Below are 17,345 nucleotides of genomic sequence, written 5' to 3' on the forward strand. Positions count from 1 at the left end.
GTGTAGCTGTTATATGCCCAGTGTTAAGCCTCTGAACTGGGCTCTCTTTGCTCTCATGCACAGAAGGGGTCTCCCCCCCCTCCCCCTTTCTTGCTGTCTTGTTCCCTTCTGCTGAGGGCTGACTGGGTCATCTTTCATCTGCTAGTGAAGGAGGAGCTCCCACAAACAGAATACAACACTTGGATGATTTCAGTTTAATGTTGTGCTAAAAATGTTATATGCATCAGAGGTAAACAGGAAGGCTTTGAGAAGAACATTGATTAGCTGTACTGCAGGTACAGCAGAAGAAAAAAAGCCAAACAAAAGGTGCTTTGTTTCCAGTTATTCTAAAAGAGGCAGGACAGACTACAAGGAAACGGTTTGCGTCTCTTCCTCCTGCTCAAAGACAGAATGTTAAACCCATGAGCAATATGAATTGGTACTCTGGGTGACTGGGCAACAGCCTACGCAGAGCCAGAGCTGAGGTACTGCATGGCCAGCCAGGGAGGATGAGCTAGCAGTGGCAGGGAAATTGCCTGTGAAGGATGCCAGGACCTGGAAGATGACTGACCATCCTGATCTCTGTTGCTTGCTGTTATCAGAACTCAAGAGTCTGCCAAGAGTTACTAATAGCAAAACATATTGCTGGAAAAGGGCAAAGAGAAACTCCCTGCTTTACCTGAGCATAATCAGAGACTGGAAGCTGCACACAGCTTGGGCTGCTCCCTGTTGCTTTCTAAGAGCAAGCAAACAATGCACAGTGAATGACACAGCAAATGGAGGATTTGCACCCACTCACTTAAACTACATGCCTTGCTATAAAATCACACCTAATTTGATAAAAATCTAACTTCCAGCTATGAAACCCAGAGAAGTTTTGTACCTGGCAAAGACTCTGGCACAAATCTATTGTACTATGTGTGAAGAGACCTGGACATCCATTTGCCATAGTGAAAATGTGCTAGGCTGGGGAGGAAATATTTTCTTTGCCTCAGCTGACTGAGGTGCCTGGATTCCTGTCAGGCATGTTGCAGGTTAACCTGGTGAAGGTTACTGGGGAATTGATCACAGCTGGGGGCAGGCAGGGTGACCAGTCTGGGAGTAAGTGTTCCCAGAACAGCTCCTCACTCCCCAGTCTGGCTTCTGGCAATCTCGTTAGTACAGGCTGCTGCGCCTCATTTGTATCCCAGGCACTTGCAAACACAGCAGGCCAAGGAGCTGTGCTTGTGGTGTTTTCCAGCTTATTACTTGGGCAGGGCAGCGTGGTCTCTCATCCCAGAAGCGTGGCTTCACCTCTTACCTACGTACAAGCCTTCAGTGACTTAAGGTGCAGAGCTTTGCTCGTGGCAAAAGCTGCCCTACTTTGCTGAGCACGCCCGTACCCCAGCGGCGTCCCCACTCTGCTCGCTGGAGACAGGGGTCGGGGACCCCTTTCCCTTCCCCGCCAGCCCCCCAGCTCCTCAGCACAGGACCCGGCGGCCCTGGGGTGCAGGAGTAAGGGCAGGGGCTCTACCTGCCTGGGCCCTGCTCCCGAGAAGCGCACGGGACAAAGCCCGCCCGCCTCGCTGCTCCCCTCACGCCCTTCCCTCCACACAGCCACCGCGGGACGTGGGGCCTTTCCCTCGCAGCGTGGCCGCCGGCCCCACGGGGCGCCCCAGAACGGCTGTCTGGGGGTCTCCGGCCCGCCCAGACCCGCTCACAGCCCCCCGGCCCCGGCCCTCCTCGGCGGCCCCGCCCCCTGAGTCAGCGCCGAGGGGCGGCCCCGGGAGCTGCGCCGGGCTCCTGAGGCGCCGTGCGGCGGGGTTGTCCCGCACCAAGGCGGCCTTAGGGCGGGCTGCCGGACGGGCACGGGCCCCTCGTGGGTGTATATATATATATATATATATACGCACGCATATGCTTACATATATACACACAAATATATATTATAGACACGCACATTTATAAACACACACATACATATATATACACATACGTATACATATAATCCTCTGGGCAACCCTTGCCCCCACTTCCCCTTTTTACCCGTTTCACGCCAAGGAGACTCGTTTTGACTTTACTCAGAGGACAAGCACCAGCTCATCCAGTTTCTGAGGCGTTCGCCATCTCCCCTTGGGGCTGCAGGAGAAGCACACGCCAGGTGAGATTGGAGCGCACAGTGGGTATGAGGGCACGGCCCCAGAGGCTGTGGGGATGCCTGTCGGGTCCCCGTACCAGTGTCCCGCTGGCGGCACTGGCTGGAGCCGCTTCAGGCTGAAGGGACAGGAGGTTTGGGCTCACCTGCTGAGGCCTCGCTGCCACCAGTTTCCATGGAACTAGCCTGAGGCATACAGGGGTACTGCGTGGGGTCTCGTGGGATTGGTGTGGGGGAGTGGATGTTCAAAAGCAAACTTGAGCAGGATTTGGTATCTGCGTGTAATTTAAAAGGAATTATAGGGGTAGTTCCAAAGTGAACAGTTTTAGTATTAGATGGTCTTTGTCTTGAGGTGTTCCTGTGTTATTGTAGTCACAATTTCTGCTATCCCAGTGAACAATTTCACTCCTATATTTCAGCAATTAAACAGAAAAAAGTTGTTGCATCTGGCAGATAACTTTCTCTCTCGGTATCAGGGAGCATGATGCTGCACACAAATTTTACTCTTAACTCATCAAAAAGACCTCGCTGCAGTTAACTCCCCATGGGCTCTGGGGAAAGCCAGGTGAGGTCTGTTGGTCACAGTGTTCCCTGGGGAGCTGGTGGCCAGGCTGCAAGGCCAGTATGGTGTGCCATCATCCTGCTTTTGGTGTCAGGTATAATCAACTGCATTGCTTTTAATACACACAATAATTAAATGGCAAGCCTTCTTCTTTCTTTAGATCTGATTTTCTTTCCAGAAGAGCCACAGGGGTATTAATTGCCCTCAGCCTAACATAAATTAGGCACCTGACTCCCTCAGTCCCACAGTGTGGTGGGCGGCTGGGCTCAGCATGCTGGAGGCGTACAAGGGGAGCCTGCGTCAGGCTGTGGCTGCTCCCGGACCCTGTCCCGGCATCCAGCCGCCTGGACAGGGGCATGTATGTGTCTGCCCGCCAAATGCATTTCTGCTGTGGGTACAGCTGGGCAGTTATGTCATTTGGGTCAACAAACAAATAGTTCTATTGGAAGTTAGTCTGGCAGCACATGAAGCTGACCGTGCCTCCTCTGCCTTCGGTGTTGTTATCTGCTCTTCCTTTGTGTATGGCAGCACAGACCTGTCAGTGCCTACCCCCTCCCTTTGTCTTTGCGGTGACACAAAGCCAGCGAGAGGCGGCCGCTATGAGAGGCTTGTGGCACAGGAAGGGCAACATGCCTTGAATGTGCCAATGAAAGTGGCCGTAACGAGATGTTGAGAGCCCCAAAGTCAATCCCCCTCAGTCTCACTCTACAGTAAAACTGTGGATAGTTATAAATACAAAATGCACTTCATAGTCATAAAGGCAATGTTCATACTGTAAGTCATTTTGTTCCTTTAGGCCTAGTGTTTCAACCCCACAGTCCACAAACAGATCTAGTGAACAAAAGCAGACACTTCCAGCATTTAAGCTGACTAAATAAGAAGGCAGGAAAGATACTGAAAAAGGCTGAAAAACATTTCTGGAGATACATAACTGCACAGAAATTATGTTCCTTGTAGTGTGGCTGAGAACGAGTTTGTCCAGGGTGTGGTATGCTGGGTTCCGGTATTTCAGCATCAGCTGTTGCTTCACCGCACAGTGAGGACAGATGAGTTTCCTGCATTCTCTATCGGGTGCTCACAGTCTTACAGCGCCAGCCACTGTCACACAGTGCTGCTCCACAGCTCAGGCAGCGGAGGCTATCAGTCAGGCAAGGTTTGTAGGAGAGGTAATAACTTTTATTAGATTAATGGATGGAGTTCAAAGCTTGTTTTTCCAAAAAAAACAGACAAGTTTTTCCAGGTATATTAGGTGGTTTAATAAAAGGTATTATCTACCCTTGTAAACGTTGTTTTGCACAGACTTCTCATTAGGAATAATTTTGAAGTGTCCTTAAAATATTAAGTGTTTGTTTCCTCACAGTACACCTGGCAGGTAGGTAAGCAGTTTTTTGGGCTTAGGCTTTTAAAGTGATTGAAGAGGTTATGAAGCTTTCCCAGAGCCAAACGGCAAACCAATGGCTAAAAAGAGTATCCAACTAAGGAACTGTTCATTTGAAAAACACTAGCAGTCTAGGAAAGAAGGAAGCTCCCACAATTGCAAACATACCAAAAATTTGAGACCCTAGCCCTGGTTCTAAAGAAGGGATGGCTTTTATGGCTACTTTGGAATCTGTTAGTGTTTGATGTCCTCTGTCTAAGAACTAACACTCTAGCAACCCGTTCTATTTAGAAAATTAAGATGTTTTTGTGTGTTTTATGCCACCCTTCTCAAGATATCAACTGAACCTGTTTTAGATTTTGTATTGGAATGTTTTTATGATTGATGGTGGTAATTGAAACTGGCCATAGAAAAACATCAGTTTTCCATCTGGAAAATTTAACGGAAAGACTTTGTTTTTAAACTTGTTGATTTAAAGTGTTTCGTTGAATGGACCCGAAAGTCATAGTGTAAGAAAATGTGAGGGTGTACACACAGTGTTTTCCTATTGTGCCTTGCATAGTGGAAACTGTGTTTTAGGCTTGCGAAAAGTCTTCTTTCACATCTCTCAATATAACAGCTGTTACAGCTGAAACGGGGAGATGGAGTTAGTGCAGGATGCCTGGACCACAGTAGGTGGAGGCAACTGTGTTCAGAACCCCAAGCACGACAAAAAATACATCATCAGAATAAAGCAGCTTCAAAACAAAATTTCCAAGGTGAGTTTAGCAAACAAAAAGGAAACATTGCATTTTGGGGATGTCAGAATACTTTGTTTCTATGGTCAACAAGAAACTTTCTGGGATGGACACTTAATTTTCAATTCATAAATCTAAAATTAGTGGACATTTCCTTTCATGACAATTGGGAAGAACAGACGTTGAAGTATCAAAGTCTTCTGTGAGACAAGAATTCAAAATCTTGCTGGGTTCTCATATGAACTATTTTTTACTATTGTCCCTGACTGTCATATTTTAAGTATGAAGATGTCAGAGGTAATAAATAATTGTTCTGTTTTGTGAATGAAATAGTGCCTACCTATTAAGTTACTCACATCATTGGCAAAAAGTTAATTAGATACCTTGGTAGTTTAAAAAAAAAAAAAAGTGAAGGATCGAGTCAGGCTTCTTTCGGTTTTACTCATGATGATGAGACTTTTGTTCTTTCTTAACAACCAAGGGCCAGCTCAGCAAGACTCATTCAGGATTTGAGAATGGGTCCTGGGAGGGTAAATGAGTCATGACGTGAAACTTGCACTGCAACAAGTGATTTCAAAACTGAGTGCCTAGAGACAGAGATGTTTGCAGGAAATCAAGTGTAAGACAGAAAAATAGACAAGGTCAGACTGATCAGTTTCCAAATAACATCTGCTTTTTCTTCCTTTTGGAACAGGTACAGCAATGGAGAACTTGAATGGCCCATTCCCAGAACTTACTGAAGAACAGCAAGGTAGGGGTAACATGCCAAGGTCAAAGCATCTGCTCGTTTACACTATGCAACATTTTTTGCTAGACTGACAATGAGTCAGTGAGACTAGTTTGTTCTGAAAACATGCTCCATACATCTTCTCCTTGCTTGCAAGCAGACCAGCAGTCAGTTCCCTGTCCATTGCATGTCCATTTTCCACAGGCTTCTCATCTGACCTTGCCACATCCTTATGTGAATTTAGATGCATGAAGGGGATTTTGCTGTGCATTAAACGCCTAACAATATGTAGAAAACCCTAGGTCTTAGGTATCCATCCCTTTGTATTATTGTGCCTCAATTCCTTATTTGTCAAATTGCATAAACAGGATAAACACCTGCTAAATAAATAGTTAGTAATACTTCCCCTGCTTCTTTTACTGAGGCAGCAGCACCACACCCATTTGTATGGACTATTGACATTTTTCTACCAGTTTCTGGTAGACCATATTGCTTTATGTGATACAGCACTACTCTCTTTCCTATAAGACAACATGCTGCGGAGTCTGTCACCACGCCTACACTGAGCTGGAGGGGAACGCTACCACACAACCCACCTCCACTTCTGTGCAGTAACTTACTTGTTTCTCCTCCAGACGTTTTCCAGGGGGCTTTCACTGCTGATGATGATTACTTGGAGAATCATGAGAAAATGAACCAGTCTTTCTGGGAATCCCTTGTAAAATGTTTAGCCACCACTGACCCACCTATCCTGAATACTGAAGAAAAGAACAATGTAAGTTAATGAAGAAATGTGCATTCTTTTTTTGTAAGGCATAGTTCTACAGATACACTTCTCTGATATATTTTGGAGAGAAGGAACATAAAGCCCATTTTCTGATATGTTTAAAAAGATATCTAAAATACACTAAATGGCATAAAAGAGCACTTACATAAATTAGACTTTCACTTCATCGTTTTCCACATGGAAAAAATAACTTTCCAGCAGAGTTGGTTTTATATGTATTCCTCAGGACCTGTCCAGCTCCCTTTTTTCCTAGGCAGGCCTGTTAGAGGAGTTTTGCTGTAAGATACTGTAGAGATTGCACGTCCATTTTCAGGCCCTATACCTGTATTTCTCCAGCTCTTTAAATAGTTAGCTATTGAACACCCCAGTTCTTTCGCAGTTGACACAGTTCTTCTCATCTTTGACTTTAGCCTTTATTCCTGATTTTTCCCCTTGTATAGCAGGGGCAGATAACATTTCCCACAGATGGAGTGAGCTACATTCATTTCCATAGCAGGATCTGTTCACACATGCTGTGTTTTATTGGAAGGACTATTTACTATTTACTCATCTTTCTCTCAGCTCCTCAAGAGATGCAGTGTCCTGCCTGGGGGCTGTGCAGCCTGCCTAAAAGCCATACGGACAAAAGGCGTCAGGGCAATGGTTGTTCTTTACCTCTTGCTGAAGAGTACCAACCCATCTGTGTATCGGCAGCTGCCCAGTTCCAAGAGAAATGGTGAGTTCTACCTGGTTGCCCTTCACCTGTTTGTTAAAATCACTGCAGTGCTTGTGGGACGTGACACCAGTTGCAAAACTGATATACTCTTGGCTGTGATTATTAGTGAAAGATTAAAATGTCTAGAAATACATCCTAGAAAACACAGGTATGGTGATAATGGGAGCCACAGATAGACAGAACTTTAGTTTGAGTTCACTTCTTAAGGGGGGAGATAAAAACAAACTTGTTCACTTAAAGAGAAAGGAAACCTCGTCTGGGGTGATGATTCCTAAGAAATTTCTGTGACTTAAAGTGGTCCCCCAGTTTTTCCTAACTGGATTAGTGACAGTCAGTATGCTTTTTTGCCTGAACAGTTACCAAGGCAGTCTGGACCTCTCTGAGCTTCCACAGTGGTAAGAAATCAGAGTTGAGATACTGTCAATATTGTTGCAAATTTCCCTAGCAGGATGTGCAGCACTAAGTAAAGGAGCAGATGGAAGATACAAATCAGGGTGCTGAGCCTGGCATCAAGATACAAACAGCTTCTGCTACACTTCTCATTTGCCCTGTTGTGGAACTGCACTTTTTTAATGCACAGGGCTCATGGTATCATTAATTGTCTTTAATACATCATAAAGCAGCACTCACTTAAGATGACCCCAAATTTAACTGGGCAGTCTCAAGGAAATCCTTCTCCTGTTTCTGCCATGTTGAAATGTGGTCATGAAGGGGTAGACTCTGCACAGCCTGGAGGACAACCTTGTTTTGAGCATGTGTTAAAGAGCAGGAGTGGTTGTCATGGCAGGGACCCCTTCCCACCCTTGTAGTTAGCTGCACCAACAGCTGGGGGGAATTGTGTTACTGTGTATGTCCAAACTAATAATGGAGAGACGCACAGAGGTGAATATGAAGCTGCTAAGAATCACCTACAATTGCAGCCACACGAGCCAGGAGCAATTTACTGCCTGGCCCAGGAGTCAGCATCCTCCAAATTTCTCCTCCCAGGTGAACTGGCCTAACTGACTTCAAGAGTTCTACTTTTATGCCACAAGAGGGTGCTGGCACTGCGGCATAACCCCAGGGAACCCCGCAGAAATCACAATGGTGGAGGGAGAAGTAGCCCAGGAAGTGGTGAGCAGCTATTCTTCAGCTAAAGCACCTTTCAGCTGCAGATGCTGTTGCTTCAGGGAGTGGGAAATTTCACCGGGGTAGCATTATCAGTAAATTAAAACCTAGAATATGAGACCATAGGCACCTGCTGCAGCCATTTAAGAAAGTTTAACAGTGTCATGATGTTTACATTTGTAATGCTTTGTACTACAAAAAGCACAGCTGAAATAAATCTAATTTCCTGACAGACAATCTTTAAATACAGCATCTTGAAACACTGGTAGTCTATGATTGTAAAAGAGAGAAAATGGAAGTAATTGTTTCAAATATGTATATATTTTCTCTACCTATCACATCAGATGAGAAATTAAAACTCCTGAAGAGACTGGAAAGAAATCTCATGCTTTCACAAGGGGATAAGAAGGCTGACGACTCATCCCACGAGTCCATAGATGAAGATCCACGAGGTAAAAAAGATTTTATTTTTCCCTTACACATATTTTAGTCTGATTATGTGTTCAAAGGAGATTCACACAGGAGACTTGCAGCAATTCAGTAGCAATTCTGTATAACTCAGAAAAAAGTAAGAAACTGCAAAACAGATGACAAAATAATTACTGTCTCTAGATTCATTATAAACAAAACAGTGGCTGCCTCCTGCTGTTGTGGAAGTTGGGGGTTTCAGAGATGTTGAAAGCTGCTTCAAGATTCATTTCCAAATATAAGATCATAATTGTTACGATCTTCGTGGGGTTTATGTTCTAGCCAAAGCCTGTGCTACAGCAGGAAGCAATAATATTCAACATACAGCAGTAGCTGGCAATGCTGTACCACTTCCTAGCATTTCTTTCCTTAATAGCAATCATGAACAGTGTTATCAAAAGTCATGGTTTTGGTTGCCATGAGTCTATTTCATTCATGGAAAATCAGAGGCTAAGGAAATGATACACAACATGGAAGAGAGAATGCTAATATGCTGATACTGGCTTGTTCTGTCACAGAAAGCCAAAAGACGATTAGAAAGAAATGAATTGTAATTAGAAATAAAAATTTAAAACTAGTTAGCAGTGTTAGTGATGTATCTGTGTTTAAAATAAGAAATTTCTTGCTACACCTTTCTATACAATTCATTCCATCATCAGATTTTATTGTTTTTCTCCTATTCAGCCAGGCTTAGAGAGAGCTGTGAGGCAAAAGCAACTAATAATGATGCTTGCATTTCAAAGCCTTCATTTTTACTTACACATCTCACAGCCATTCATATATGAGCAAAAGACTATAGTGCTGTTATTTTTGATATTGCTGGCACATTTTTCTTTAATCTGATAAAAAAAAAAAACACTTTCTCTATCCAGACAGTGATGGTGAAGATTTAGGAAGACAGAAGACTGAAGGCCAATTACTTGGAGGTGGGACAAAATGACAACAGCATTATTTTTTTTTTTCCCTAGGGACAACCAATGTAAAACAGAAAATGAATAATTTCTGGCATTCTATGGTTTGACTTCTAAACAAAGGTACACGAACACTCCATAGGCAGTTTTAGACGTAAGAAAATGACCAGTTAAAATCTGGCTATAGGAAAGGTGTTTCCTACAAAAAGAAGCTAGCTAGGGCATTGCTTAACTATGCCCTACGGCTACAGTTGAACCACAACAGCAAAATCTACCATTGTAGGAGAACTGCTGCTGCCTGGGTTTGCACAGACAGCTGCCACTGGAATGCAACAAGACTTTTTGAAAGCATCTGTCACAGCCACTACTTACAGGGTTTGCTTTCCACCCTTGGCAAACAGTGGAGGTCATCGATTGGGACCACTCCTTGGATCTCAGTGCTGAGGCTTTTCCTTTCCTTCCAAAGGAAAAACTGGAATATAAGTACAATGCAGATAAAGAGAGGTGTTGTGTCAACACACAGCTATCAGCTTGTGGTATAGAACCATGGATTTTAAAAAAAAACAAAAACAAAAACCTTAGGGGTTTAATCATTTAATTTGTATATTTAATTGATCTCACCCCAGATATAAGAGCAGCTCATTTAAATTAACATTAGGAGATCTGATTTTTCCTGACTCCACCTATTGTTTGAGATGAAATATGTGGGGTTAATACTCCATATTTCCCTTAGATACTGAACTGCATAACCCACAACAGACCTGCTGTTCCTAAAGAGTAGGAGTTAGTATCTCCCTTGTCACATTTACAACCCCACTAGCTTCAGTATGGTTGCATGGGTTAGGGCTGGCAGCAAGATAAGCACATTCATTACAGATATCAATCTATATCATCTTCACATAATGTTTTAGGTATGCCATCAGAGGTTGCTCCCTACAGAGATTCAGGTAAGTGTTCCCAGATAATAACCTCATCCTGCAGCAAGTAAGACCTTATAACTGCATTTTTTTCTTTCTGACATTCTTAGTATATTAAAAATAAGTTTTTGGCTGTAACTCCATCAGGTTTTCTGTTCGCCTGGTAGAGGATCTGGGCATGGTATACATGTTTTGTTGCAAGCTTGTGATAGCATGTGATTTGTAAAAAGGAGTTCTAGCAGATTAGCTCCCCCCCCCCTTTTTTTTCTTGTAGGCCTGCTGACATAGGATCAGCTCACAGGAGTTGTCATCCTTTTTAGTGGAAAACCCAGCAATGCTATTGGGAAACCCTTCAGTCTTGCTCAAGACAGCGAGGCAGTTTTCAGTATTCCTTTCAGCCCTCTGCGCCCTGCTGAATGGGGATGCAAGATTGTGCGGGAGCTGGAACCTCGTTTCTGGCAGCTGGTGATACTCAGTTCTGAAAGTCTCCCTCAGTTTGCTCAGAGTGCAGAGCACACTCCAACAGTGATGCTAGCTGAAGGCCAAGTGATAGGCAACACAAACAGTGCCAGTTGAGAGGCTTGAACAGACTGCCACACTCTGAAGACATGTTGCTTTCTATCAGGAACTACTGAGCAGCAGCAAAACAGATGTAAAGAGCCCCTAGGAGGAAATCTGCAATAGCTTGATCGAATTATCAACCTCATCCCTCCCGCTCCCAGGCAAATTCTACCTTTGTTAGCTAGGAGAGGCAGAGAACCAAGCAGACTGGTCTTTCTGAGAGGAGACCTGTTCAACCATTTTTTTCCTGTGAAGTGGGGAAGAGCTGTTGTAACTTGGTCCATTTCAGATGAGGAAAGAATTGGGAAGAAGGTGCAAGTTGCAGCATAATCCCTAGAGGAGATTTTTTGAGTTAACTGTCACCAAGGAGCTATATAAAGCCTCAGGGAGTGTATGTAATACACTATTCTCCCCGCAGGTGCAGAAGGGATCACAGTGATTTTCCAGTTGGCATGTCCCACCTCTCACCCTGGCCTTTGTTGCTTCAGTTCTAGATTAGTTCAGTACACTAGACCAAGCCACTGAAAATATTTAGCTAGTGTGGGACACCGTGTCTACTGTATTGGAAACGTTTAGGCGACTTGCAAACATAGCTCTTGGTTCTGGCTCTGCCTGGTACCAACTTCAGTTTTAGCAATTAAATATTAACAGAGAGGCCATCAGGCACATACTGCCCAGCTATTTCACCTGGCATTACTGTAAATAGGTGTTTTTACTGGTAGTTGTTCTTCGGCTTCTTTTTAATGTCATCACTTTCCTAGCACTTTCTAGCATTGTTTTGTCTAAACTAAGTCACAAAATAGAATACTTACCCTGCTTACTAATCCTGCTAATGGTGTTAAACAGCATGTGAGAGTTGTTACCATCAGAAATAATAAAACTATGCTTCTTTTCAGAAATTACCAGAAGAGAAGATTCAATTGCAGATGGTAAATACAAACAAGCAAACAAGTTTTTCTTGTGACTGCTGTCTTTTGGTATTCAGTTCTACTTAGTGATGGTAGCTATACCAGCTCCTTATTGCCTAGATATTTTGTAAACAAAAAGTAGAAATTTAAGAATAGATATTAAAATGCATTTGTAATGCTGTGATAAAAGAAACACCGCAAGTCATTCCATGATACAAAGTTACAGTGGGACTATTGCCTTTAGGAGGCAGTGTAATACAGAACAAACACATGGTAGGTATGAACTGATGTTCTGATAAATTCTATGACTATAGATCTTCCTACACACAGACAGAGGAACAATTGCAAGTCAGAATAGTGCCATACTACGTTAACATTAATAATCAAATTACTGAGTTTGTCCCCAAACCAGAACTTGATCAATCCAGAATTCTCAGAATCAAAAGCTAAAACGGGTCCAGTATCAGGTAACCCAAGACAGATTTCTTCTGCAAAGTTGAGTTGCTACATGGTTCAGAAGCACAACGACAGAATTTTGTAGCTCAACTTTAGAGTTTTAAGGTTATTTTTCATTACTCTCCTGTTACATCATTAGATAAAATGAAATTTACTGCCAGGCAGTGGTTGCGTGGACGCACAGCCTAATGCAAGTGAAATCAGCATCTAAAACTTGTGGTGAATCAATTCCCTTATACGCTGCAGACTGCCTAGAGGTCTTCTCAAGCACTCAGCAAACCAAAAAAATCCTTCTGCTTTGAACATGTCGTTAGAAATCTGGTAAAATACTCAACTCTGACTTTCAATGAGACAATTGGAGAAAACAGAATTTGATAATTCTGCTCACAACAAGACTAGCACAAAAAGCCTTGCCTTGTATTTAGACCTCTAAAAATATTGAGCCGGTTCTTATGCTTTTTTTCCTCTATCAATATATTTAGGTACCTATAAGGGTCAGCTACTGCAGTTCTTAATTTGGGGGATGCAGAAATACTTCAACATCAGACTTCAGTAGATAGACCGACAGTACTGTAGCTGTGACATCAAGAATCAAACTGAAGCTCCCTTGTACTACTGCTTTACTTCCCTACTGCATTTCTGAGACTAGATTGCCCCAGACTCAATAGAAAAGACCCGGAGTGCTTTAAAAGCAATTGTGTGTTGTTAATTCAACTATCCAATGATGCTATTTTTTACAGCTGCTACAGGCTATTTGGAAAGTAGTTTGAGGAACACTTTTAAAATTGCTAATTTGATCTTTCTGAAAGGTTTACATCTCTTTCCTCTGAACAATTCTTAATATATTCCGCTCTGAGAATCGATTTTGGATACAAAGAGGGAAAGAAACATAAAACCTTTTAATTTCAGAGTTGCATGGCAATAAAAGACATTTCTTTCTTGTAGAACATGAGAACGAAAATACTCACCCTCATTGGACAGTACGGTGGATGGGCATACGAAAGGATGGTAATTGTTTTCTTTTTAATTTCAGCTGATAGTGAAACCCATTGAGCCTTAGACCAAGAATAAGACCTATGGCTCCAAAACTCTTTTTTCCCCAATATGAGTAGTTTGTAGATGTTCATCAAGCCTTCTCAGTGAAGGTCACCAAGTGTATGAGTCATCTAGCGTATGAGACATCTCTCATGGAAGTACAGTTTATTCAATGATACACTGTAACAATGTGTCTTAGGGGAGCCTTGTGTGCAGTTGTGACCTAATTTCCCGTATGTATTTCAGATGAGTTTTTTCATTTTGTCATTCTTTGCTTTGGAATTGGAGCTTTACTAATTTGCTACTACTACTACAAAGGTAAGGCAAGATTTCAGCAGAAGGATAAAGTGGTGTTTGCCAGAAAATGAGCAAAGCCAAACTCTTATTTCGTTGCCTTAGATTGGACAATTTCTCTTGGAATTGGTTTAATCACCTTTGCCTCCCTGGAAACCACTGGGATATACTTTGGTCTAGGTAAGTATCTACAGCAGCCAGCTCTGTACCAACACTAAGGACACAAGTTCACATAGTCACTTAACCACACAAGTCTAAAACATGGCTAGTGCTGAGACCCTTTAAATCACCCCTTCGATGTCCTGCAATTCACCATTACATGGTGTAGTGGGAGACAAATGCGCCTCTGTGACGCTGAAGGGAGATGTTGACTCATTTTTCATTGGCAATGATCACAAGACCCTGAGTCACCTCTTTCTGCAGCAGTGGCTGAATGCTAAGTTGCCATGACAACATACAATTTTAGCAGCAAGGCAGTCTTCACAGATAAGCCCTTTCAGGTGCTGTGCGCTCAGGCTGCCATTTGTTCCCCCGGGACAGAGGCTGCTGAGTGCCCTGAGGACCAGATCTCAGCAGAACCCGGATGATGGCAGCTACTAAGAATTATATAAAATGGAGATTCTTGGCACTCCATAGGGCTCTCAAAGGAAAGAGACAGCAAGTCATGGCTTTTGAACTGAGGAAAAAAGGCTACTTAAGCTTGTGCCTGCTGTGCTTGATATGTTGTGGACAGTTCTGTCTGGAGTCACCCTTGTCACTGTTAATAATAGCATAGAAACACTTTGTTTAAACAGTAATCTTAGTTCTTTAATAGTGCTAGTGTCAGGGTTTGGCTTTTACTGTTTTTCTGGAGTTTGTGTATTATTTTTATATCTGACTTACCTTGAAAATGTGTGTGTTTTCACCATTAGTGTACCGAATTCGGAGCATACTTCACAGTTTTATTCCTCTGCTTGAGAGATTCAGGCTAACAGGTAATAGTGATCTTGTTACTAACTGCATGTATATTTCCCTAAACCTTCCCAGGTACTTGATTTTGGCTAACTCTTAAGATTACCTTCTCTAAATTACAATTTCCAGTCTTTGTAATTAAAAAAGAATATTTTAACTACAGTCCATTACAGCTGCTAGGGTTTAGAAATTATTATTGACTCTTGCTGTGTGGCAGAGCATTTTCACATTTTTAATGCTCTTCCCAATATGGGGCATTAATTATTTCCTGAAAATGCCTGAATGAGAATACTATAGCTCAATTTAATATTAAGAAGGGGAGTTGGCTTCTCTTCCCTGGTTTTCAAACAGGCTCCAGGCTCATATCTATCTGTGTTCATGAGGACACAATATGAACGTTGATATGAAGTTGCATCAGGGGATAAGTCAACACATGACACTTAATGTGAATGCAGTAGTCCTGACAGTCTTCTTTTTCATCATCCTGCAGGTATGAGGAAAGCTGCCTAGGAGGAGTATTTCAGGAGAGTTCCACAAAACCCCGCTGTTTGAATTTATAGTACTAAAAGAATTGTTTTGTAAGGCAGTCATAAATGCATAATGGCCAACACAAAATATTGAAAGTGTTAAACAATAGAAACATATCATTGTCTGCTCAAAAATGAAGCTGAAACAAGCACTTTTTAGCTCAGGATTGCTTGTAAGACAATGTAGATCCTGGTTTATATTTAATTTCATGGAATATGAACCCATTCTCCTTCCCTCCATTTAACCATGTTAATCTGGCTACAATATATCAAAAATCAACAAAGACCAATACTATCCTCAGCTGGGTCTGGATATTACAATAGGAATCTTGGCGCCTACAAATCCACCTCCTCTTCACCCCTTGTGATGCTGCAAACCAGGCAAACACCAGCTGCTTGCTTACATAGCTGAGCCCCAACACTGCAATAGCACTGAAGCAGATTAATTTATTGTGGCAGAACTCAATATAGTGGACATACAACGATTTCACCCAGTGGAAGCTGGTTGAGATTGATATGCACTGACATAGTGGTGCATTAATGAGATAGTTAACAGCAGCAAATTTCATCTCTGAGGAAGAAAGGAATAAAATGCTTGGTTTGGACCATCTACCAACTTTTTTTTTTTCCTTCTGGTAAAATAAAGTGCAATTTTGCCATTCCTTCAAGCATGCTATACATTAGATATAATATGTAGTATTTTAATTATGTTTTTAGTTTTTCATCAATTATACATAAAATTGCAGATTAAGGCTAATGAGAAAAATAGGATGCCTTCAAATCTTTAGCAGAAATGTAAGGTCATCATAACCATAGAAGGATGAAGGCATCAAGTGAGACAAGAGGACAATAAAACATGAGACTTTAAGGAAACATATACCTAAAAACCATTAGCCCAAACAGCTCAGTTTTAGTTCAGTGAAACAATTTCAAGCCTTGCTCTGAAAAAAAAAAAAAAAACTTTTTAGAAGTTGTACTTAATTTTAAGCATTGGTGTTTATCATTCACACGTATTGCAGTTCTGTTTGCACGTCCAGAAATACCAATAATCATGTGCAGACCTGTACCAACACAGGGCAGCAGTTACCTAACATGTCAGGGGTTAAATTAAGCAATAAAGATAAATGCAAGTTATTTTGTAATATTTATATTCTCATTTACATTTACTGTTTACATATCTTTATGGAAATATTTTCTCATATGAAAATACTGTATATTTTGTTCTTATTCTGCAAATAAAGTCTTGCTGAGACCAGTGTAGCATTGTTTAATGTCCAATAGCTTTTGGGTGAACTGAAAACTACATATAGTCAACCTGCTCTCGTGACTATTTTTTAAAAAACTCTTGTGCTGTGGCACAGTAAGGATGAGAAGCATATTTTGTACTAAATATGATTTCAGATTTTTAAATTTGGCACTCTGCAGACAAGAGAATGAAAACAACCAGTTCATGGGTAAAGTAGAAGTGGAAAAATACTTAAAAATGACAGTGGACCCCATCATGTGGGATGAACAGCTACCCACAACATAAAGCAGATCATGTGAGAGAAGTCAGTTCTATGGAAAAAGCAACTTACCTGTTTTCATTGCATCCTCTTTGGTACCTGGAAATTTCCTGATGTTCTTTCAGATCCTCCTTCTCAAGTCCACCTCAGCATTTAACACATTTCTGCCTCTTGCCCAAAGAGGTTGTTGTCATTCTGGTCTCCTCTATCACCCTTGCTGCAACACTGCCAAACACTCAAAAATATGATATGAATTCTATGAAGAGTTTCAAACTCCTTAGAAGAGCTTGTGCTCCTGTCAGCTATAACTCTCCAAGTCCAGCAAGTCCCTCCTGAGCCCACAGCTCATCACTCAATGCTACAGCTCTGCTGGGCCTCTACCTCCCTCTGTTGGTTCCTCAGGACCAGCTCCATCTCCCTCCACTAGGCTCCCATTATCCAGCACTCAGGGTCCTTCCTTCTTTCCTAAATGTTTGTGGGGCAATGCACAGAGGAGAAATCAAAGAAAAGGTACTAGTCACCTTCCTGGTGCAATACATGTTCCTACTTTTCATCATCCAGTGAATAACACTTCTATCCAGAAGAGGGGCTGATGAACTCTCCTGGCAGCAAGGGAAGAATTATGTCCTTCTGCCCAACTCTCTTCAACAGGATTTTAATCTTCAGTAGTAAATTCAAGGAAAAAA

General features: G+C 42.2%; 1 protein-coding gene across 1 annotated transcript; it reads left to right on the forward strand.

Annotated features, from left to right (window-relative positions):
* The first annotated feature begins 1,756 nt into the window (after positions 1–1,756).
* Positions 1,757–16,414, forward strand: TMEM40 (transmembrane protein 40). Its single transcript, XM_084530928.1, has 13 exons — positions 1,757–2,119; positions 5,485–5,541; positions 6,153–6,292; positions 6,866–7,019; positions 8,471–8,578; positions 9,467–9,520; positions 10,417–10,452; positions 11,880–11,912; positions 13,293–13,355; positions 13,629–13,700; positions 13,782–13,856; positions 14,588–14,650; positions 15,118–16,414. The coding sequence occupies exons 2-13, from the start codon at positions 5,493–5,495 to the stop codon at positions 15,135–15,137; spliced, it is 867 nt and encodes a 288-aa protein (XP_084387054.1). The 5' UTR covers positions 1,757–2,119; positions 5,485–5,492; the 3' UTR covers positions 15,138–16,414.
* The last annotated feature ends 931 nt before the right edge of the window (positions 16,415–17,345 follow it).

Source organism: Aythya ferina, assembly GCF_964211825.1.
Source record: "Aythya ferina genome assembly, chromosome: 10".
In the NCBI taxonomy this organism is placed as follows: Eukaryota; Metazoa; Chordata; class Aves; order Anseriformes; family Anatidae; genus Aythya; species Aythya ferina.